This window comes from Bombina bombina, chromosome 3 (assembly GCF_027579735.1).
Source record: "Bombina bombina isolate aBomBom1 chromosome 3, aBomBom1.pri, whole genome shotgun sequence".
Lineage (NCBI taxonomy): Eukaryota > Metazoa > Chordata > Amphibia > Anura > Bombinatoridae > Bombina > Bombina bombina.
Genome location: NC_069501.1, coordinates 993,589,660 through 993,614,616, shown reverse-complemented (window position 1 = coordinate 993,614,616; position 24,957 = coordinate 993,589,660). Strand labels below are relative to the sequence as shown.

The following is a 24,957-nucleotide window of genomic DNA, read 5'->3' as shown; positions in this document are numbered from 1 at the left end:
AGCCCCCACTCCCCCTAATTGTCTATGCCTACTTAGAATTTGACGTGGAATTCTTGGGTGGGTGTTGTCTCTTAAGAAGCTGTGGATATCTTTCTGCAGATGTGCTATATCTGAAACTACAACCTTAATTGGGAGCACTCTAAACTAATATAAAATTCTGGGCAGAATTGTCATCTTGACAGCCGACAGCCTGCCGTACCACGAGAAACCTAGTTTCTTCCATTTCCCTAAATCCGATCGAATGGTTTTAAACATAGGGGTGTAATTTGCTGCATATAGTTTTGTGGAGTGTGTCGTAAGCTTTATGCCTAAATAGTTTAATCCTTCTGGCACCCATCTGAAATCAAAATTTGCCTCGATTAATTTTATGGTGTGTTTTGGTAATGACAAGGGAAGTGCCTCGCATTTGTCTGCATTGATTTTATAACCAGATATCTGAGAGAATAAATGTATTGCATGATATACATGAGGCAGTGACAACAGTGGCTTGGAGATAGTAAGCAGGACATCGTCTGCAAATAGGGTAATCTTGTGATGAAAGTCCCCCACCTCTAGACCAGTTATGTCTGGGCAGTTACGTATATATGCAGCCAGTGGTTCGATACATATAGCAAATAATAAAGGTGAGAGTGGGCAGCCCTGCCGTGTACCATTTAGGATGGGTATGTTCTCTGATTGGTGTCCTATTGCTCTGACATGCGCTGTGGGTGTGGAGTATAGCCCCTTGATAGCCTGTAAAAATCCATCTTTAAAACCTAGTGCTGTCAACAATGCCGTCATATATCCCCAATCAACCCTATCGAATGCCTTCTCCGCATCCAAGGAAAGGACCAGAGAAGGCACTCTGCGGTCCCGCAAAAAATCTATTATCGATACCATTCTGCGAATATTGTCTGGGGCTTCCCTCTCCTTAATAAATCCCACCTGATCAGAGTGAATAATATTGGGTAAGACATGTTTCAGTCTATTGGCTAAAATTTTCGTAACAATTTTGAGGTCTTGATTAATGAGGGAGATTGGCCTATAACTAGAACAGAGTGTAGGGTTTTTCCCCTGTTTTGGGATTACCACTATTTTAGCCCGAAGCAATTCCATAGGTATCTCCCCTCCCTCCATAATGTGGTTTGCGAACACTAATAAGTGGGGTATTAAGACATCTTTAAACGCCTTATAGTACTCTCCTGAGAACCCGTCAGGTCCTGGGGCTTTACCAGGCTTGAGGTCCTTGATAGCATTTATCACCTCTGCCTTTGTAATTTTGGTACTCAAATTTACACTATCCTCATCAGTGATTGGTTTTAGTTTTGCTTTTAGTAAAAAAGATCTAAACATCTCTTGAGTCTCTGAGGTGTGGTGCACCTTTGTGCCGTCATATAAATTACTGTAGAATTGGGCAAATGCATTAACTATCTCTTGGGGTGGGAGGTTAATCGGCCTAGGGAAGTCTGAATGTTCGGTATGGAAAGAGTTTGATAATTATCTCTAATCTTTTTGGCGAGGTATCTATCAGGCTTATTGGCGAAAATAAAATAGTTTTCAATTTCTGTGAGGCCCTTATGGATTGTTCGTTTAAAACAGATTGCAGTTTTTGTTTTTGGATAGTGAGCTTGGTTAAGGCTGCCTTTGAGTTAGTTAATTTATGTGTGTGTTGTAGGGAGGCGATTTCAGCATTTAATTGTTTAATCAAGTTCTCTTTTTGTTTCTTGTATAGTGTTTTCTCCTTAATTAATATCCCCCTAATCACTGCCTTGTGTGCAGCCCAAGGTATAATAGGATTCTCTGTAGAATCTATATTAATCTGCCAATATTCTTTTAAGTTATGTAGCACTTTATCTTTTATAAGCGGGTTTTTAATACAGGTTGGGTCGTACGTCCATGTTTTTATCCTTTTCGGGTCAGCTAAGTCACCAAAACAGAGTACTGTTATTGAGTGGTCTGACCATACACAGGGGTGGATGTCTATGGTATGTAGTGCTGGTTGTATAATCTGGCTTGTAAAGATATAATCTATCTTTGAATAGCTATTATGGGCTGCTGAGTAAAAGGTGGTACCCTCACTCCCTTCATTCAACAACTTCCAAGTATCATGCAATGTGTGTTGGTCTAGTAGCCCCAAAATGTTCTTTGCCATTATACTCTGTCTCTGTTTTTTCTTTGGCTGTGAGGCAGAAGTCTGTTTGGTCAATGTCTGTAAATCAATGTTAAAGTCTCCTGCCAGTATTATCCTCTTTCTAGACCAGCCAGTCAGCAGATTAGAGATTGTACCAAAGAATTTATCCTGTTGCTCGTTAGGGGCATATACATTACACAATAGCACCTCCTCCCCCCCCAACTGCCCATGAACCAGTAGGTATCTACCCTCCTTATCCGATATAATTTCACTGTGTGTAAATGGCATCGAGGAGTGAATCAAGATAGAGACTCCTCTCTTTTTTGCATCTAACGCAGAGTGGAATTGCATTGGGTAATCTCTCGCCCAATACTTGGGGATGGTGTCTTTCAGAAAATGAGTTTCCTGAAGATAAATATTAGCCCGCAGCCGTCTATAATTTGACATCGCTGTCCGCCTTTTTATATCAGTGTTTAAGCCTCTCGCATTATGCGAGAGAAAAACTATTTTAGGTAGCGACATTGTAGTGTATTATCTTATGGTGTTTTCTTACCCTACCTCCAAAATCAGGGGTTTCAGATGGGTGGGCTATATCATAACAGGGTTCTCTCATATGTGTAGGTGTGAGATTCTCCCACCCCTGCTCAAAGAACTTACGTGAAATTCTAGGATTCCAGCTTCTCTGTAAGATGTCTGTTATAGGTGAGCATTTAAACCTTGTACAGTGTTTCGTGCATCTATATAGTAAAAATATGAAACACAACAACAACAATAATTGGTAATAACCTACATTTTGGTTATACATGTAACAAAACAAATGTAAGATAGATCTCAAGCGCAATCCTAATATGAATTGCCAACATAACTTAACTTTTAAAGAGTGAACAAAAACTCACAGTGGGTCTCTGGATCATGTCCCCGATTAACCCCTCAGGCTCCTGTAAAGCAAACAAGGTTACAGAAACAACAAAATTTATACCAGAGAAGACTAGCTCTCTCTATCATTTCCCTTTTCTGCAGTCTGATGTTATCAAGTTTTAGCTTTCTTCTTGGTTACTTTCTGCCAATTAGATCTTTGGGGTTTTGCCCGGGGTTGAGGAAGCCCAGGTGGATGTGGTGGAGTCTCCTCATACAAGGCCTCAGGAGGTTCTAAGTCCAAAAATTTACAGATATCCGGGATTTCCTCCCTTGTCTTGATTGTAGATGTTCTACCATTCCGGACCACTTGTAGTGCGAAGGGAAAACCCCATCTGTAAGGTATATGATTCTTTCTAAGCAAGAGAGTTGAGGGTCTCAGTGCATAGCGTCTCTGTAACGTTTTAACACAGAGGTCTTGGAAGAATTGAACTATATTGCCCTGAAACTTGAACGTGGGATTTTGTCTTGCTGCTGTTAGTATTTTTTCTCTGTCAGGGAACCTCAGTAGTTTAATAATGACATCTCTTGGAGGCTGGTCTGGTTTAGGTTTGGCTCTAAGGGCCCTATGTGCTCTCTCTATGGGATATTCAGATTCCGTGGTTGCACCTGTGATGGCGTGAAAAAGCTGTTGTAGGTAGCCATGTAGATCCTCAGCTCCTATTGTTTCAGGTATTCCTTTAAGTCTAATATTAGACCGCCTGCTCCTATTCTCCATATCCTCTATCTTCTCCTCCAGATCCATTATAATTTGAGTCTGAGAGGCTAGGGTCTGCGACACCACTAACTTCTTCCCCCATTTCTTCAGTAGCCGTTTCCAACAAATCTACACGATTTCCCAGCTCCAGAATTTCGGTTTTGATGTCTGTGAGGCTATTGGTGACCATAGCTTGGAAGCTGTCCATTTTTCCCCACAATTTTTCAAAATTGGAGGATATATCTTGTTTAGATACCAGAGCTTGCAAGTCTGCTTTTGTTGCAGGAATAAGATCCATAGAACTTTCCTCATTTTCGGATTCCATGTCCTCCTCTGTGTCTGCTAAAACCTGTTCCTGCGATTTAGACACTCTCGAGGTTTTAAAGAATGTGTCTACTGATTGGGGTTTTCCCCCTTTGTCTCCCTTGTTCCCTTTTCTGGCTGCCATAGTGCGTGCTGTAATAATTAACTAATATTATTAGTATTCTGGATTGGCAGCTGTTAGTTTAGCAATATAGTTCCTATTATTTCTGGTTATGATTTTTAGGGATCGGCGTCCTTCAAGATCTCTGCTTAGTAGCTATATAAGGCTCCTTGTCTCCATTAACCCACTATCTAATTATGGTCATGTGATCTTTCCACTCTGTTTCATTTAGTTGCCCATTTAGAAGATTTGGCGAATATCTGAGATAGCACAGTCATTAGTTATGTAGAATAAAGAAAGTCATCTGTGTTGGTGCTAACAGTTAACTAACTTGTGGGCTTTCCTCATTGCAATCATATCAGTTTGCACAGGCCAACTTCTTCAATCAATCACTCCATGTTTTATATCAGCATATAAAATTGTTCACAGAATGTGTGCTGAATAAATGGCTAGCTGTGAAAAGGTGTTGAGCTCTCCTCTCCCCAGGGTATATGTCCACACTGGACAGAGATGGATAGGGAACGTGGGATATGACCCGCTGACAGACCGTTCAGCGGGAAATGGGGGGGAGAGAGAGCAGACCAGCATACAACAAATGTTCCAGTGCCAGTCTCCATAAGTCTATCTGCACAGCTTCGCTATACCCAAAATCTTTATATGTGTCTTCTTTGGCAGCTAAGCACCCTCACACAGAAAGTTTCTCCCCTTATACTGCTATTCAGAGTGTGCTAAATATGGCCGCGCTGTGTTGCGCATTTACGTTACCCACGTGGCTCTTAGTATCCAAGGTGTCAGGAGCTGCTCCTCAGTTTCTCCGGTAAGGTCACACTACCTTCTCATCTCTGCTGTCGCCTCTCAAACCGAGTAGCAGCGGCCCGGGTACTCTTTCTTGATCCCACAGGGGTTATATCTGTAGAGTGGCGCGGTCTCTCTGCTAGGCCTTTGCTCCCGCCATTAATTTCAGGTCGCAAGTGTGACGCTTCCTCCTGTAGCTCTTCTCCTTATTATTCGCCCAGATTACAGTAGAGCAGCACAGATTACCGCTCTGGAGCGGAGCCCCGACCCTCCGGAGCGTCTCTCCACAGTGCCTGCCCCGATCCGGTAACAGCCTGCCCTCCACCTCTAGCAAAACTGACAGCCTTGTAAACCCTGAGTTGTGAGGTCTTCAAAATAAAGCCAGGTTGCTGCTGCTTTATATCTCGTATCTTTCTTCTTGTTTAGAGACACTAAAAGTTGTTAAAATTAAACTATATTCACAACATGCTTGGGAGCTCAGCAAAAACACAACTGCTCCTGATGGCTGCTGGCTCCGCCCCAGTCGGGAGTGCCTTATTTTAAAGGAGCGGATTGAGTTGGCACCCGAGCTATGTTGGGGTGGATGAGTCCCCTCTTTTTTCTTTCCATTCCCTGGGGGCATGTGGTTGGGGTTTTTCTGTACCCACCCCCACCCCCCGTCTGTCAGACATATCTGTTGCTTGGGCTGGTCCGTTGTTGGAGCAGGATCTGAGATCTGTTGCTCTGCTAAATTTGTCCTCTAAGCATTTCCATCTGAAGAAAATAAATTATCAGGTAAGCATAATTTTAAGTTTTTTCCTGCACTTTTGTGAGATGAGGCTCTGTCAGTGGGGAACAGTTAGAGAGAGATTGAGGCGGTCTTTTTTGATGCGTCTCTCGCTCAGTGCAGGGGCGGTCCTGCATGGCACTCCATGTGACTGGGTGTGGCCCTAGTAACTTACTCTTTCTCGACCTGTGTTCGGAGGAGACAAAAGCTGTTTTCTGTAGTCCGGGTCATAGGAGGTGGTGAGTGCCCCGGCCATTGGGATATAAAGGTGCCATTTAATTATTAATCAGGTCCGTAATAAAGGTGCAAGCTTTGGAGGACTCTGATATGTTGGAGGATACTCCTTCTTTATCTACACCGACTGTGTATACTGTTAGGAGGTTCCGATGGAACCGCCTTACAGCTCTGTTCCACATGTTATGATAATATTACTACTTCTAAAAAGAATAAGGTATTTAGTACCACTGAGCAGTCAACCTCTGAGGGTTCTTCGTCCCGCGAGGTGTGTTCCCTACAAGCATCTCCTATTACACAAACAGTTCCCCAGGGCACTACTAATCCTCCCGCGGGAGGTACCCTTTAGCCTCCAGACTTCGCCGATCAGTTGCAGACGGTTTCTGCGGCCATAAATGCGATGCCTCGTCGTAAGCAGAAGGTACGGCACTGCTATCTGTCTCAGGGGTCTTCGACTCCGCTGGACATCTTGGACAGATTATCCGCTGAGGAGGCAACTCCGACTTATCGGAGGATGTCGTTTCTGTGTCGGAATCAGCTTCTTTTAGGCCTCCGTCCGCGGAGGAACCAGATTTCAAATTTAAGATGGTGCATTTGCGTTTCCTGCTGAAGGAAGTGCTTGCTAAGCTGGGGGTTCTGGAAACCGAAACTCCATGAAGAACCTTCGATCTCTAAACTGGATAGGATTTACGAGGTTCCTATCAAAATGGCGAACATTATTAAGAATGAATGGGAAAAACTGGGTTCACCCTTTTTTCCCTCGTCTTCTTTTAAGAAGCTTTTCCCCGTTCCAGGCGCGCAGCTTGAACTGTGCGGGACTGTCCCTTAGGTGGATGGTGCTATCTCCATGCTCGCTAAGAGAACGACTATTCCGCTGGAGGATAGCTCCTCTTTTAAGGAACCCATGGATAAAAAGATGGAGTCCATGTTGCAGAAGATGTTCCAACTGACGGTGACTAGTGCAGCTACTTATTGGTGTGACGCATTATCAGCAATGGTTGAGGTGGAGACCTCCCTCGAAATTTTGGATCGAATCAAAGCCTTAAGGGTAGCGCATTCATTTGTGACGCTAACATGCAGATTATTCGCCTGAATGCTAAGACGTCTGGGTTTTCTATTTTAGCGCGCAGGGCTCTGTGGCTTAAATCATGGTCTGCTGACATGACGTCTAAGTCTTGCATGCTTTCCCTACCATTCAAGTGGAAGGTTTTGTTTGGCCCTTGCCTGAATTCTATCATATCTACAGTCACGGGTGGTAAGAGTGCCTTCTTACCTCAGGATAAGAAAGCCAAACCTAAGGGATCTACTTTTCGTCCCTTTTCGTGCAGACAAGTCTCAGCACCAGCAGCCTTCCGCAAAATCTGAGCAATCCAAGGGATCTTGGAAGCCAGCAAACTCTTGGAACAAGTCCAAGCAGAACAAGAAGCCCGCCGAGTCAAAGTCGGCATGAAGGAGTGGCCCCTGACCCTTCCTTGGACCAGGTAGGGGGCAGACTATCTCTTTTTGCGGGGGAGACATTGCAGACCCTTGGGTCCATGTAGGTCGTCGCCCAGGGGTACAGGATAGGTTTCAAATCGTATCCGCCCAGGGGCAGGTTCCTCCTGTCAAACATCTCTTCAAGACAAGAAAAGAGACGCCTTCCTGGGGTGTGTGAGGGATCTCTCGGGGTAATCGTCCCAGTTCCTCCTGCAGAAAGAGGTCTGGGGTATTTATTCAAACATTTTCGTGGTCCCAAAGGAGGGCACGTTTCATCCAAATCTTGACCTAAAGGCCCTAAACAAGTTTTTGTCAGTCCCATCGTTCAAGATGGAGACGATCACGTCAATTATGCGCCTGGTTCAAGAGTGGCAATTCATGACGACTATAGACCTGAAGGATGCTTACCTTCATGTTCCAATCCACAAGGATCACTTCAGATTTCTAAGGTTTGCCTTCCGGGACCAGCACTACCAGTTTGTGGCCCTTCTGTTTGGTCTGGCAAACGCGCCAAGAGTATTTACAAAGGTCCTGTTAGCTCTTCTCGCAGTAGTAAGAGCCAGAGTGATTACAGTGGCTCTTTATCTGGACGATATTCTGGTCCAGGCTCCATCCTACAGTCTGGTGGAAGATCATTCGAGAGCTCTCCTCCTACTTCGGTCCCACGGGTGGAAAATAAACAAAGAAATGAGTTCATTGGTCCCCAGCAACAGGGTGGAGTTCCTGGGTAAGATAGTAGATTCTTCTGCAATGAAGATATTTCTGACAGACCAGAGACGTTGCAAGCTTAAGTCCAACTGTCATCTGTGGCCAAATGTATTGAGTTAATCAGGCTCATGGTATCCAGGATAGATGTCATCCCCTTCGCCAGGTTCCATCTCAGACCTCTTCAGCTGTGCATGTTGAGACAATGGAACGGAGATCATTAAGATTTTTCCCAACAGATATCTCTGGACAGACCAGTGAGGGAGTCCCTGTCTTGGTTGACCCGACCGGGTCAGTTGTCTCAGGGGACTTCCTTCCTGAGACCATCCTGGGAGATTGTAACCACGGATACGAGTCTATCAGGATGGGGAGCTGTTTGGGGTGCCAGAAGGGCACAAGGCAGATGGAATCAAGTCTACCTATAAATTGTCTGGAACTTCGAGTGATATTCAACGCTCTGAAGGCTTGGCCCCCTCTGGGGTCAGCCCAATTCATCAGATTCCAATCGGACAACATCACCTCGGTGGCTTACATAAACCACCGGGGGGGGCGACGAGTAGCTCCCTAGCTATGAGGTTAATATCTCGGATTCTGGATTGGGCAGAGGCTCTCAATTGTTCACACTCTCAGCGATCCACATTTCGGGTGTGGAAAACTGGGAAGTGGATTTTCTGAGCAGACAGACGTTTCATCCTGGGGAATTGTCTCTCCACCTCGAGATGTTTGCAGAGATTTGCAGCAAATTTAGGAAGCCAGAAATAAATGTAATGGCATCCAGACTCAATTGCAAGCTACCCAGATACGGGTCGCGATCCAGGGATCCCCAGGCGGAACTGATAGACGCCTTGACGGTACCCTGGGACTTCAACCTAATCTACATATTTCCACCGTTGCCTCTTCTACCTCGAGTAGTGGTCCGCATAAAGCAAGAGCAAGCTTCGGCTATTCTGATTGCTCCATCGAGGCCGCGGAGAACGTGGTTTGCGGATCTAGTGGCCGTGGAAGTTACAAGGATCTGCTAGTTAAGGGTCCTTTTCTACATCAAAATCTCGATTCTCTGAGGCTGACTGCGTGGAGATTGAACGCCTAGTCTTAGCCAAGAGAGGTTTTGTTCGGAGAGAGTGATCGACGCACTCGTCCAGACTAGACGCAAATTTGTCCTGGTGCGAGGAACGAGGATACCTATGGCACAAGGTCAAGGTTTCCAGGATTTTGGCTTTTCTCCAGGATGGTTTGGATAAGGGTTTTGCCAAGGTGCTGTCGAGTCATAACATTAACCAGGAAATAGTGGTTCCTTCATAAGTTACTTCATAATTTGGATGTGGTTCGGGCCTTGAAGTTTTTATCTTCAAGCCACGAAAGAGTTCAGGCAGACGTCGTCGTCTTTATTCATTGTGTACTCTGGAAGTGCAGGGGGTAGAGGGCCTCTGCAACTTCTCTATTTTTGGTTGAGGAGTATGATCCGTCTGGCTTATGAGACAGCAGGACACAAGCCTCCTCAGAGGATTGCGGCTCACTCGGCTAGAGCTGTGGCCTCTTCTTGGGCATTTAAGAATAAGGCTTCTATGGAGCAGATTTGTAAGGCGGCCACCTGGTCATCCTTGCATACTTTAGCAAAATTTTACAAATTTGACGTTTTTGTTTCGGCGGAAGCAGCTTTTGGGAGAAAGGGTTCTGCAGGCTGTGGTGCCCTCAGTATAGGGTCCGCCTCCTTTACCCTCCCATTTTCTTCATTCATTGTCCTCTAGAGTTTGGGTATTTGTTCCCACAAGTGATGAATGAAGCAGTGGACTCTCCTCCCCTTTAGATGGAAAAAATAAATTATGCTTACCTGATAATTTAATTTCCTTCGTGGGGAGAAGAGTCCACTGCACCTGCCCGTTCTCTGGTGGAGGACCTACATTTGTGTTCTTCTGGCACCATTTATACCTTGATATTTCTCCTACTGTTCCTTGTTCCCTTGGCGAAATGACTGGGGGATGAGGGAAGTGGGGGAGGTGTTTGAGCCTTTGGCTGGGGTGTCTTTGCCTCCTCCTGGTGGCCAGGTTCTCTTTTACCACAAGTGATGAATGAAGCAGTGGACTCTCCTCCCCACAATGGAAATGAAATTATCAGGTAAGCATAATTTGTTTTTTCTTGTTATCTTCTTGCTTTTCAACAAAGAATAAGTTCAGTAGTGTGCCTGTATCTGCAGTACTATATGGTAGCAGTTTTGCAACAATGTTATACATTGGCAAGAGCACTACTAGATGGCAGCACTCTTATGTTATTTTTTTTGTTGAGGAGATATCTAGATGGGTAACGGACAAATCTGGAGAAATACAAGAGAACAAAGCAAATTTAAGGGGAAATACAATTTAAAAAAAGTTCCGAATGTACTTCTATCTGAATCCTAAAAGAAAAATGTTAAGTTTCATGTCTCTCTTTAAGCTTATTAGTCCATAGATTTCACATTATTTTGCAGATTATGTTTGCATGTAGTTTCACTTCTATTTATATTTATCAATTATTGCTTAATAAATGATTATTCAATACTATATTTATTTTTTACATTTTGCAGGAAGAAGATCAAAAAGTAGTTCAGATACCAGTAAAGGAAGATGTACCACCTGAGGAAAACCCATCAGAAACGTAATAACTTATTTCATTTCTAGTTGTATCCATATGATTCTGCTAAATTGCTGCCTAGATTTTCTTTAAATACCTTTATTTTTTTCTTTTTATTAAAGCACTTGTTTGTTTCAAATTTTCTTCATAATTTAGAGGAATTATTTGCATCCATTAACAATTATATATTTCTCTTTTTACTACTATCTTTCAAAGTCCTCATATCCTTGTGCTAAACAAGTTTGTGCTATAATTAACAATCCTAACTCATTAAAAATCTTTCTGATGGTTTTTATTTATTGTATAGTTTTTTTTTAAAGCTAGTATAAATTTGTATTGCAGTTTGAATTTGTTCTGTTGTGGTGTCTTGTCAGTGTGTGTGTGTGTTTTTTATTTAAAAAAAAAATATCTCTACCCTCTAGAGACCACTGCAAAAGTATTTGTTTCTCTGGTTTTACTATTTATAAGTATGTTTTTAATAAAATGAGCATTTCTTTCATATAGGTGGTGAGAGTTCACGATCCGTTACATATGGGATTATATTCTTACCACTAGGATGAGGTGAAGTTTCCCAAACTCCAAGAACCCCATATACCTTAGTTTTTACTTTTCCTACTTTGGAGGTGGTTGAAGCATGAAGATGTGCATGATTTCTTCAGTGAAAGGGGCTTTAAGTCTATATTGAAGCCCGGTTCCCCTCAGGGTACAGTGCTTGTCAGATGGATATATTTGGGGTATGGTTTGATTATATTGTTTCGCCTCATTAGAAATCCTTCATAGACCCTCTAAATTTGGTTGCAGGGACTTGTCTTCTGCCTCCCTTTATAGATTTACATTATATTCCTATTCCTTTACCTCTGCTGATATGTTTCAGTACTGGTTTGACTGCTACTAGTGATAGTGGACGAGTGTCTATGGGTAAGTTTGTCTTAAATTTTTATATATAGACACTCATATAGATAATGGGCATTTTTATATATATATTTTTTTTTAAATAAGTTGATCTATATATGTGTGTAAATATGGCCCTGGGACAGATGCTCTATTCCCCTTTTGTGTGAACAGTTTTTTATTTTGGGTGCGCTTTAGATTTGTGCTTCGGAACCAGACTCTTGAATACCCTTGACAGTTTAGCGCACCCTTTTACGTATAACTACTAGCCCCATACAGGTTAATCAATCCTTCGGATCAGCGCACGTTAGTATACACATGTCGGTTAATTGGCGCTATTTTTTCTTTTTTTAAACAGTACATTTCTTTAAGACACAATGAGTCCACGGATCATCTTAATTACTAATGGGATATTCATCTCCTGGTCAGCAGGAGGAGTCAAAGAGCACCACAGCAGAGCTGTTAAATAGCTCCTCCCTTCCCACCCCAGTCATTCTCTTTGCCTACGTTAGTGATAGGAAGAGGTAAAGTGAGGTGTTAGATTAGATTCTTCAATCAAGAGTTTATTATTTTTAAAAGTAGTTCCAGAGTGTGCTGCTTTGTTCTAGGGTGTAGCCGTAGCTTTGGTGGCTTTAGAGCAATGGGAACTTGTGGGACATAATTCTCACTGCGCCTCCCATACAGATGCTGCCCTGACTAAGAAAACCTGAAGGAATTTTACTCAGGACTTTCGTTTTCTTTCCAGGTCAATGGGAGGGAGAGGACCTCTTAAACCTGGGTACTGCCTTGCTGCCAGGCAGACAATGAGGTAAGTGCTATCTTGTATTTTCTGGGGTACGTACACAGAAATGCTGGCACTTTACTATATACTAATAATTAGGCTGACCATATTGCCGCTTTAAGAAGGAACACATATGAAAAATACATATGTGAGGGTTCTTATACAAAACCATTTCTTTAAACAGCCCTGACATATGTATTTTTCATATTTGTCCCTTTTTAAAGTGACAATATGGTCAGCCTACTAATAATGGACACAAGATGACATTATCCCTAGGAAGGGTTAAGTCATGAGCAGTTTCTGCAGGCACTGGAGACGTGAAGAAGTGGCTCTTATGTTTTTGTGTTTAGTGCAACCGGATGGCAACTCCCAACGGCTTTATTTTAATTTAGCAGCCGATCAGGAGGTTTGTTTTTGCTATGCAGCTAATCTAATTATGTTTAATGGCTATCTCCTTCTCCCAACGGCTTGTTTGTATTTATTGCCGAATGGGAGGTTTAACTTGTTGCGCAACTAGTTATCTTTGCTGATGGCTCATTAGTCTAGCCGACCGGGAGGTGTACCTAGGGAATATGCATTCTCTAAAACAATGTGTGCCATGCGGGAGGTTTACATTTGTTACGCCCACGATGGGCGGAGTTGGACTACGCGTCATTGCGTGCCTTTTTCCCACATAGTCCGGAGGTTATCTTCGTTACGCCCACGTTGGGCGGAGATAGACTGCGCGACATTGCGCGCCTTTATCTCACATAGCCCGGAGGTTTACTGGTTACACTCACGATGGGTGGGGATTGTCTATGACATTGTGCACATAGCCCAAAGCCAGATGTGTCGGCCGGTGACGATGGGTCTCTTCTGCTGCATTTGATTGCGCAGCGGAGATAATTCTCATTTGTTTAAAGTGTTTTTTCTTAAGTCTGACAAGCATTCCCAATTGTATGCCTACTATTGGTACTTTCCTATCTGGGGGTAGACACACGCCTCAGCGAGCTGAGGTTTAGGGGATAAAAGTATTATTTTTACCTGAAGTAACGTTATTATTTATTTTGCCATTTAAAGCTATGGTAACATCAGAATTTTAGTTTACAAATGATCCCTTTATTTAATAAAGTTACTTTTACTATTTCAAGTCACAGTATCTCTAGAATATTCAATTTTTATGTGATCAAAAATGTGAATGTTACATATACTTTATACTTGCCAAGCAAGACTTTCTGTTCTGATTTCTTCTATAAGGTACGACGAGTCAACGGATTCATCCTTTACTTGTGGGATATTATCCTCCTGCTAACAGGAAGTGGCAAAGAGCACCACAGCAGAGCTGTCTATATAGCTCCTCCCTTGACTCCACCCCCAGTCATTCTCTTTGCCTACTCTAAGTACTAGGAAGGGTAAAGTGAAAGAGGTGATAAAATGTTAGTTTTTATTTTCTTCAAGCAAGAGTTTTTTTAGTTTAAATGGTACCGGTGTTTACTATTTTCTCTCAGGCAGCAGATGGATGAAGACTTCTGTCTGGAGGCTAATGATCTTAGCATTTGTCACTAAGATCCAGAGCAGTTCCCACAGAATGGCTGAGGAGTACAAGAAACTTCAGTGTGAGGAACGTTTTTCATGCTATGTAGCAGTGAGGTATGTTCAGCCATTTTTTTCTGGAGAGACTGTGGTATTTCAGAATTGGCTGACAGTATCCTGCAGTAATCCTAAGCAGTAATCCTAAGAGAAGAGGGGTATTACTAGGCTTGCATATAGGGGCTAAGAAAAAAATGGTTGACACTGAGTTTGAATGTTTGTGGGCAAACGTTTATTGACCTGGGAGTACTGATATGTTTTTGGCAGTGAAGTTTTTTATACTTTATTAGAGGGTACACTTGGCTTCTGTTTTGGGTTTGAGAACCTACATGGCTAGTTTGAGACCGCTCTGGTGCGGTTCATTTGGGCTGAGAGACATCGAGTGAGATGGGCAGGGCCTATTTTTGCACCTCAGTTGCACAGTTGTATTTGCAATTCTAGCAGAAAGCTCCAACTCCGGTGGGCCCTTGTGGAAGTTTTGGGCCAAATTGAAGCTTTAACCCTGTTTTTCCAGTTCCCTCAGGGCAGGTAGGCGCCACAGCAGGGCTGTGGCGAGGTGCAGGGGGTGTTTTTTCAGGATTTAAACCGTAATTAATGATCCGTTTTTTTTACATAAGGGTTAAGTGTTCCTTTCCTTGTGGGGCAAACTTAGCTGCTTAATTTGAATACTTATACAAAAAATTGGAAAGATTGGATTAATTTAAAGCAGTTTTGCAGAATGTGTATGCTTTTTTTCTCTTAAAGGCGCAGTACCGTTTTTTAAGATTATTTTTTCTCTAAATAGTGTTTTCAAGCCTGCTTGTGGTCATTACTAGCCTGTTTAACATGTCTGACATTGAAGAAAGCCAATGTTCAATGTGTTTAGAAGCCATTGTGGAACCCCCACTTAAAATGTGTCCCTCATGCACTGAAAGGGCAATAAATTGCAAAGAACATATTTTAGCTGATAAAAGGATGTCGCAGGATGATTCTCAGTCAGAAGGGAATCAGGTTATGCCATCTAATTCTCCCCAAGTGTCACAACCATTAACGCCCGCACAAGCGACGCCAAGTACTACTAGTACGTCTAATTCTTTCACCCTGCAAGATATGGCCGCAGTTATGAATACTACCCTCACAGAGGTTTTATCTAAGCTGCCTGGGTTGCAGGGGAAGCGCAGTAGGTCTGGTGTGAGAGTAAATGCTGAGCCCTCTGACGCTTTATTAACCATATCCGATGTACCCTCACAATGTTCTGAGTTGGGGGTGAGGGATTTACTGTCTAAGGGAGAGATTTCTGATTCAGGAAAAATGTTCCCTCAGACAGACTCAGATATGACGGTTTTTAAATTTAAACTAGAACACCTCCGCTTGTTGCTCAGGGAGGTTTTAGCGACTCTGGATGATTGTGACCCTATTGTAATTCCAGAGAAATTGTGTAAAATGGACAGATATCTAGAGGTTCCTGCTTACACTAATGTTTTTCCGGTCCCTAAGAGGATTTCGGACATTGTTACTAAGGAGTGGGATAGACCAGGTATTCCGTTTTCTCCCCCTCCTACTTTTAAGAAAATGTTTCCCATATCAGACACCATGCGGGATTCGTGGCAGACGGTCCCTAAGGTGGAGGGAGCTATTTCTACCCTGGCTAAGCGTACAACTATACCTATTGAGGACAGTTGTGCTTTCAAAGATCCTATGGATAAAAAATTAGAGGGTCTTCTAGAGAAAATATTTATTCATCAGGGTTTTCTTCTGCAACCTATAGCGTGCATTGTTCCTGTAACTACTGCAGCTGCTTTTTGGTTCGAGGCTCTTGAGGAGGCTCTTAAGGTTGAGACCCCATTGGATGAGATTTTAGATAGAATTAAGGCTCTCAAGCTAGCTAATTCTTTCATTACAGATGCCGCTTTTCAACTGGCTAAATTAGCGGCAAAGAATTCAGGTTTTCCCATTTTATCGTAGAGCGTTATGGCTTAAGTCCTGGTCCGGTGATGTGTCATCAAAATCTAAGCTATTAGCTATTCCTTTCAAGGGTAAGACCCTATTTGGGCCTGAACTGAAGGATATCATTTCCAACATCACTGGAGGAAAAGGCCATGCCCTTCCTCAGGATAAGACAAATAGAATGAGGGCCAAACAGAATAATTTTCGTTCCTCTCGAAACTTCAAAGGTGGTCCTGCTACCTCCTCCCTTCCACAAAGCAGGAGGGGAATTTTGCTCAATCCAAGTCTGTCTGGAGACCTAACCAGACCTGGAATAAAGGTAAACAGTCCAAGAAGCCCGCTGCTGCTGCCAAGACAGCATGAAGGGGCAGCCCCTAATCCGGGACCGGATCTTCTGGAGGGCAGACTTTTTCTCTTCGCTCAGGCTTGGGCAAGAGACATTCAGGATTCCTGGGCATTAGAAATTGTGACCCAGGGGTATCTTCTACAATTCAAAGATTCTCCTCCAAGGGGGAGATTTCATCTTTCACGGTTGTCTGTAAACAAGACAAAAAGAGAGGCATTCTTACGCTGTGTAGAAGACCTATATACTATGGGGGTAATCTGCCCAGTTCCAAAAGCAGAACAGGGGCAGGGGTTTTACTCCAATCTGTTCGTGGTTCCCAAAAAAGAGGGAACCTTCAGACCGATTTTATATCTCAAGATCTTAAACAAATTTCTCAGAGTCCCATCCTTCAAGAGAGAGATCATTCGGACAATTTTACCAATGATCCAGGAGGGTCAATATATGACCACCGTGGATTTGAAGGACGCGTATCTTCACATTCCTATCCACAAAGATCATCACCAGTTCCTCAGGTTCGCTTTCCTGGACAAGCATTACCAGTTTGTGGCTCTTCCTTTCGGGTTGGCCACAGCTCCCAGAATTTTCACAAAGGTGCTAGGGTCCCTTCTGGCGGTTCTAAGGCCGCGGGGCACAGCAGTGGCGCCCTATCTGGACGATATCCTGATTCAGGCATCAACTAGCCAAATCTCACACTGACATCGTGTTGGCTTTTCTAAGATCTCACGGGTGGAAGGTGAACATAAAGAAGAGTTCACTTGTCCCTCTCACAAGAGTTCCATTCCTGGGAACTCTGATGGACTCGGTAGACATGAAAATTTTTCTGACTGAGGTCAGAAAATCAAAGATCTTAACCACCTGCCGAGCACTTAAAGTGAAAGTTAAGTTAATAGCTCCAGAATACTGACAGAAATATGATCGCTAACTTTTTTTATTATATATTTTTTCATGATTGTACTTTTAATCTATACATTTTTTTTTCTTACCGTTACTAGGCGAACTCCTCCCACCCTCTACTTCCTCTATTTTAGCAATGTGACGTATAGAGCGGTCCCACCCGCTCTATACGTATCTCTCGTGATCGTGCACAAAGTCCCTTTCTATTGTGCAAAGCCTTTTCTCACAGTCTACTGTGCATGAGCTTCGTGGTGATACCGCTATACAATGTGCATGGCATGCGTTACTAACAGTGACTGTTTTCACATGAGCCTTAGTAAAGTGCAAATATAATGCGCGAGAGCCGCTCCTAAACTCATTAAGTGGAAGAAAAGTTTTGCGCATGCGCAGAAGAAGAGGAGATAGGATGACGTAGCTTGTCGGCCGCCTTACGGCCAGATTTTCAATTGGGTGATTATAAATCGTGACCAGGACCGAAAAAAAAAAAGAAAAAAATGGGTTGAATACAGATTGTATAAGAAATCAATCATTTTTTTAGCGATAACTTTGTTTAAAGATAAGTACTCAAAAAATGATGAATGAAACTCATATTATTTTGGCACAAAGACTGCTACTGAGGATCGCAAACCAGGTAAGTTTACTTTCACTTTAATTCCATTCCTCGGCCGTCAGTGGCTCAGTGTATGGAGGTAATTGGACTAATGGTAGCGGCAATGGACATAATTCCGTTTGCTCGCTTGCATCTCAGACCACTGCAACTATGCATGCTCAGACAATGGAATGGGGACTATGCAAATTTATCTCCTCAGATAAATCTGGATCAAGAGACCAGAGACTCTCTTCTTTGGTGGTTGTCACAGGATCATCTGTCCCAGGGAATGTGTTTCCGCAGGCCAGCATGGGTCATAGTGACGACGGACGCCAGCCTATTGGGCTGGGGTGCAGTCTGGAATTCCCTAAAGGCACAGGGTGTGTGGACTCAGGAGGCGGCTCTCCTTCCAATAAATATTCTAGAACTGAGAGCGATATTCAACGCGCTTCAGGCGTGGCCTCAGCTGGCTTCGGCCAAATTCATAAGATTCCACTCGGACAATATCACGACTGTAGCATATATCAATCATCAGGGGGGGAACAAAGAGTTCTCTAGCGATGATAGAGGTTTCCAAAATAATTCGATGGGCAGAGACTCACTCTTGCCATCTATCAGTAATCTATATCCCAGGAGTGGAGAACTGGGAAGCGGATTTTCTCAGTCGTCAGACTTTTCATCCGGGGGAGTGGGAGCTCCATCCGGAGGTGTATGCACAATTGATTCGTCAATGGGGCACACCAGAATTGGATCTGATGACATCTCGTCAGAATGCCAAACCTTCCTTGTTAAGGGTCCAGATCGAGGGATCCCCAAGCAGTACTGATAAATGCTCTAGCAGTACCTTGGTCGTTCAACCTGGCTTATGTGTTTCCTCAGTTTCCTCTCCTTCCTCGTCTGATTGCCAGAATCCAAACAGGAGAGGGCTTCAGTAATTTTGATAGCACCTGCATGGCCACGCAGGATTTGGTATGCAGACCTGGTGGAAATGTCATCTCTGCCACCGTGGAAACTGCCACTGAGACAGGACCTTCTCATTCAAGGTCCGTTCCAGCATCCAAATCTAGTTTCTCTGCGGCTGACTGCCTGGAGATTGAACGCTTGATTTTATCTAAGCGGGGATTCTCTGAGTATGTCATAGATACCTTGATTCAGGCGTGAAAGCCTGTCACTAGGAAAATTTACCATAAGATATGGCGTAAATATCTTTATTGGTGCGAATCCAAAGGCTACTCATGGAGTAAGATCAGGATTCCTAGGATTTTGTCCTTTCTCCAAGAAGGATTGGAGAAGAGGTTATCTGCTAGTTCCTTAAAGGGACAGATTTCTGCGTTGTCAGTTTTACTACACAAGAGTCTGGCAGATGTCCCAGACGTTCAGTTGTTTTGTCAGGCTTTGGTTAGAATTAAGCCTGTGTTTAAACCTGTTGCTCCGCCATGGAGTTTGAATTTAGTTCTTAAAGTTCTTCAAGGGGTTCCGTTTAAACCTATGCATTCCATAGATATTAAGCTTATATCTTGGAAAGTTTTGTTTTTAGTTGCTATCTCTTCGGCTCGAAGAGTTTCTGAACTATCTGCATTGCAATGCGACTCTCCTTATCTTGTTTTCCATTCTGATAAGGTGGTTTTGCGTACCAAACCTGGATTCCTTCCTAAGGTTGTTACTAATAAGAATATTAATCAGGAAATTGTTGTTCCTTCTCTGTGTCCTAACCCTTCTTCTAAGAAGGAGCGTCTGTTACACAACTTGGACGTGGTTCGTGCTTTGAAGTTTTACTTGCAAGCGACCAAAGGTTTCCATCAAACATCTTCTCTGTTTGTTGTCTATTCTGGAAGACGTAGAGGTCAAAAAGCTACGGCTACCTCTTTCTTTTTGGCTGAAAAGAATCATCCGTTTGGCATACGAGACTGCTGGACAGCAGCCTCCTGAAAGGATTACAGCTCTCTCTACTAGAGCGGTGGCTTCCACATGGGCTTTAAAAAACGATGCTTCTATTGAACAGATTTGGTCTTCCCTTCATACCTTTTCCAAATTTTCCAAATTTGATACTTTTGCTTCTTCGGGGGCTATTTTTGGGAGAAAAGTGCTTCAAGCAGTGGTGCCTTCTGTTTAGGCATCTGGCTTTTCCCTCCCGTTCATCCGTGTCCTGTAGCTTTGGTATTGTATCCCACAAGTAAAGGATGAATCCGTGGACTCGTCGTATCTTATAGAAGAAAAGTAAATTTATGCTTACCTGATAAATTGATTTCTTCTATGATACGACGAGTCCACGGCCCGCCCTGTCATTTTAAGACAGATTATATTTTTTTATTTAAAAACTTAACCTCTGCACCTTTTAGTTTCTCCTTTTTCTTCCTATACCTTCAGTCGAATGACTGGGGGTGGAGTCAAGGGAGGAGCTATATAGACAGCTCTGCTGTGGTGCTCTTTGCCACTTCCTGTTAGCAGGAGGATAATATCCCACAAGTAAAGGATGAATCCGTGGACTCGTATCATAAAAGAAATCAATTTATCAGGTAAGCATAAATTTACTTTTTGTTTTTCTGTCCAGTAGTCCAAAGAATCCTATAAAAGCTCAAGCTTTTCTTCAGTCTGTCTCAGATCTGGAAGATATGGGAGTAATTGTTCCAGTTCCTTTGCAGGATTTATTCAAATCTGTTAATTATTCCAAAGAAGGAAGACACTTTCAGACCAATTCTGGATTCGAAAACTCTAAAGAAATTTTAAGAATACCATCTTTCAAAATCGAAACTATCAGGAATATTCTACCTTTTATTCAACAAGGTCACTTTATGTCCACGATAGATTTAATGGATGCTTACCTTCATATTTCAATTTACTCAGAACATCACCAGTTTCTGAGGTTTGCTTTTCTGGGAAAGCATTATCAGTGTGTTGCTCTTCCATGTGACCTAGCTACAGCTCTAATAATATTTACCAAGGTTCTGGTTGCCTTTTTGTCTATAATCAAAACTCAGGGTATTACAGTATTTCCTTACCTGGTACTAGCTCAATCTCATTTAGCAGAATTTCACACAAAACAACTATTGCTGTTTCTTCAAAAACATGGTTGGGGGATCAATTGGGAGGCAGACTTTCTCAGTCTACAGTGAAGTCTCTAAATCCAGGAGGTCTCTTAATCAAGATGTGTTCTACAGCGAAAAAAGCAACCCCCACCCTCCCTTTTATGGTTACTCGTGGACTTCCACAGCTTGGGTATTAGTTCCCATATGTAACAGTTCATGGACTCTCTCCACCTATATGAAAGAAAACATATCCACGGATCATCATCCTTACTTGTGGGATTTCACCTCCTGGTCAGCAGGAGGAGGCAAAGAGCACCACAGCAGAGCTGTTAAATAGCTCCTCCCTTCCCTCCCACTCCAGTCATTCTCTTTGCCTACGTTAGTGATAGGAAGAGGTAAAGTGAGGTGTTAGTTTTAGATTCTTCAATCAAGAGTTTATTTTAAAGTAGTACCAGAGAGTGCTACTTTGTCCTGGGGTGTAGCCTGGTTCCATTTCAGTCTCTACAGTAGAGCTTTGGTGGCTTTAGAGCAATGGGAACTTGTGGGACATAATTTTCACTGTGCCTCCCATATTTGTGCTGCCCTTTATCCTTCAGTCTGAGGTACTCACTAACTCAGCATTTGTTTTCCTTCTCAGGCCAATGTGAGGGAGAGGACCTCTCAAGCTTGGGAACTGCCTTCCTGCCAGGCACTAATTAAGATAAGTGCTGCCTTTCTGGGACCTAAGGGGACTCAGTACATTTATTTAAAAATAGCACTATGTAACATAAGGGGTTAATGATAACAGCCTTTATTATGTTGGGACTCTTTTTCAGCTTTCAAGTGAAAAGTGTTTTTGGGCAGGGCCTTATAGCAGGCACTGGGGCTGGAGATACGTTGTTTTTTATTTGTGAACGGCACCGGTGGTTTCATTTTGTTTTGCGGAGGGGAGACATTGGTCTTTAGATACACCCACAATGGACGGGGCTTCCTGTATTTGCACGTCTTTTCAGTAGCGCGCTGTTTTCCGGTCTGGTTTGCTGCGCATTTAGCTGGGCAAGTTTGTTACCTGTTCTAGAGCAGCATGCTGTGTAGGATCATGCGATTCTAGTACAGTTACGTTGAGACCGGTCCGAGAATTTACTGACAGTGTGACTGAACGGATCATCGCAAGCAGGGGATCCGGTGTCATTTAGCACGGTAGGAGCACCTCAGCAGGCTGCTGTGGTGCAGAGGTTCATTTCATAAGTCCATTTTATGACCGGTGTGCTTAAGTAAAGAATTTGATACTTTGCAGAAAAATTGTGAAACCGTTTATATTTAAAGGGACAGTAAGTTTGTTTTTTTTATAGTTCTCTTTTGTTCATATTTATCATATTTTCTGTTACTCATTTGATAAATTGTGTTTTAAGATGGACCAAGAGGGTGTGCAATATGTTACATGTGCTTTGTGTCGGATGCAAATGTGGAACCACCAATCCCCTTCTGTCCTACATGTATTGAAAGGACTGTAAGTTTTAGGGATAACATTTTTACTGAGACAATCTCCTCTCAGGCAGATGTTGTCCAAGAGTCTTTTAATGAGGGTCAATTTAGGCCGCAACTTTCTCCTCAAGTGTCCCAAAAATTAACGCCCTCACCAGCAGTGCCCTACGCTTCTGCTCTAACACTTGCTGGAGTTACTTTAAAAGACATAGTTACTTTAAAAGGCATAGCGGTTATGTCTTCCACAATTTCTGATGCGTTGTCTGCTTTTCCTATGCTTCAAGGCAACGCGCAAGAGGAAAGAAAAACATGTCATCAATGAGGTTTCTGATGCCATGGTGGCAATCTCAGAGGTACCCTCCCAGGGAACTGAGATGGAGGGTATAGAGTTTTTATCCGATGGCGAAATTTCAGATTCAGAGAGTTCTTTACCTTTGACTGATTCAGAGGTTGTCTCTTTCTGATTTAAACTTGAACACATCCGTCTATTACTCAGGGAGGTGTTGGTTACCTTAGACGACTGTGATTCCACAGTAGCAGTCGCTCCTGTGAAGGCGAGTAAATTGGACAGATATTTTTTTACAAGATACGATGAGTCCACGGATTTCATCCTTGTGGGATATCGCCTCCTGGTCAGCAGGAGGCGGCAAAGAGCTCCACAGCAGAGTTGCATAAATAGCTCCTCCCTTCCCTCCCAACCCAGTCATTCTCTTTGCCTGTGTTAGTGATAGGAAGAGATAAAGTGAGGTGTTAGTTTGATTTCTTCAATCAAGAGTTTTTTATTTTTAAATGGTGCCAAAGTGTACTATTTTACTATAGGGCAGCATCTGGAGTGATAGCTTTTTAGGCTATGGGAACTGGTGGAGTTTTAGCTTCACTGCGCCTCCCATGCTTGTGCTGCTTTTCTGCCTATGGTCTTAGAGAATACTAACTAAGACCCTTCTACCTTCACAGGACCTCAGGAGGAAGAGTTGACCTCTTGACACTGTGAGATTATCATGCTGTTCCTCAGCATGGAGGTAAGTGCAGTCTTTTATCTCTAGGGCTCTGCAGCATATCTCAGAACTGACTGTACTCTGCCTTTTTCTGTGAAGGGTTATGGTCTCGGGTAAGGGCTTCCCCTTTTAACAGGTGCGGGTTATCATTTTTATTGAAAATGGGATACCGACATGTTGAACTTTCCACAACTCATTCTGGCATGAATATTATAGCCTAGAAGCACTGGTAGCTGTTTTAGGTACAATTGCTCTGACGCAACGGACGATTCCTTAATTATGATATTATGTGACATGTGGAACATGGGGCTGACGCTGGGAGGTAACGCCGGAGTCGGAGGGAGATAAAATACTCTCTATCGGACTCCGGTGTATGGCGGTACTCATTTTGTTTTCTTCTATAAGGTACGACGAGTCCACGGATTCATCCTTTACTTGTGGGATATTATCCTCCTGCGAACAGGAAGTGGCAAAGAGCACCACAGCAGAGCTGTCCATATAGCTCCTCCCTTAGCTCCACCCCCCAGTCATTCCCTTTGCCTACTCTAAGTACTAGGAAGGGTAAAGTGAAAGAGGTGATAAAATATTAGTTTTTAATTTCTTCAAGCAAGAGTTTGTTGTTTTAAATGGTACCGGTGTGTGTACTATTTACTCTCAGGCAGCAGATGGATGAAGACTTCTGCCTGGAGGATGATCTTAGCATTTGTAACTAAGATCCAGTGCTGTTCCCACACAGGCTGAGGAGTACAGGAAACTTCAGTGTGAGGAACGTTTTCATGCCATACAGCAGTGAGGTATGTTCAGTCATATTTTTCTGGAGAGACTGTGTATTTCAGAAAGGCTGACAGTATCCCCATGAGGGTAAGCAGTAATCCTAAGAACTAATGAGAAGGGCATTACTAAGCTTGCATAAGGGGCTAATTACAAAAATGGTTGACACAGAGTTGTAAATGTTTGTGGGCAATAACGTTTTGGGCAACTTTATTGAGGGTACACTTGGCTTATTTTTTGGGTCTCAGAACCCACATGCTAGTTTAAAACCGCTCTGGTGCGGTTCTTTGAGGCTGTAGAGAGATCGAGTGAGATGGGCGGGGCCTATTTTCGCGCTTCAGATGCACAGTTATTTTCTTGCAGCAAGCACTAACTAGGGAGGTTTTAGCGACTCTGGATGATTGTGGCCCTATTGTAGTTCCAGAGAAATTGTGTAAAATGGACAGATTTCTAAAGGTTCCTGCCTACACTGATGTTTTTTCGGTCCCTAAGAGGATTTTGAACATTGTTACTAAGGAGTGGGATAGACCATGTATTCCGTTCGCTCCCCCTCCTACGTTTAAGACAATGTTTCCCATATCAGACACCATGCAGGACTCGTGGCAGACGGTCCCTAAGGTGGAGGGAGCTATTTCTACCCTGGCTAAGCGTACAACTATACCTATTGAGGACAGTTGTGCTTTCAAAGATCCTATGGATAAAAAATCAGTAGCGTCCTTTTGGTTCTAGGCTCTGGAGGAGGCTCTTCAGATTGAGACCCCATTAGATGATATTCTGGATAGAATTAGGGCTCTCAAGCTAGCTAATTCTTTCATTACAGATGCTGCTTTTCAACTGGCTAAATTAGCGGCAAAGAATTCAGGTTTTGCCATTTTAGCGCGTAGAGCGTTATGGCTTAAGTCCTGGTCTGCTGATGTGTCGTCAAAATCTAAGCTTTCAAGGGTAAGACCCTATTCAGGGCCTGAACTGAAAGAGA

At 43.1% G+C, this 24,957-nt stretch overlaps 1 protein-coding gene across 2 annotated transcripts in view; it reads left to right on the top strand.

Annotated features, from left to right (window-relative positions):
* SARNP (SAP domain containing ribonucleoprotein) overlaps positions 1 to 24,957 on the top strand; it is a 360,966-nt gene that overhangs the window by 95,202 nt on the left and 240,807 nt on the right. For both annotated transcript variants that reach the window (XM_053708128.1, XM_053708129.1), the window contains exon 4: positions 10,683 to 10,753. In XM_053708128.1, the coding sequence (XP_053564103.1) occupies positions 10,683 to 10,753 (71 nt within the window). The remainder of the gene's footprint in view (positions 1 to 10,682; positions 10,754 to 24,957) is intronic.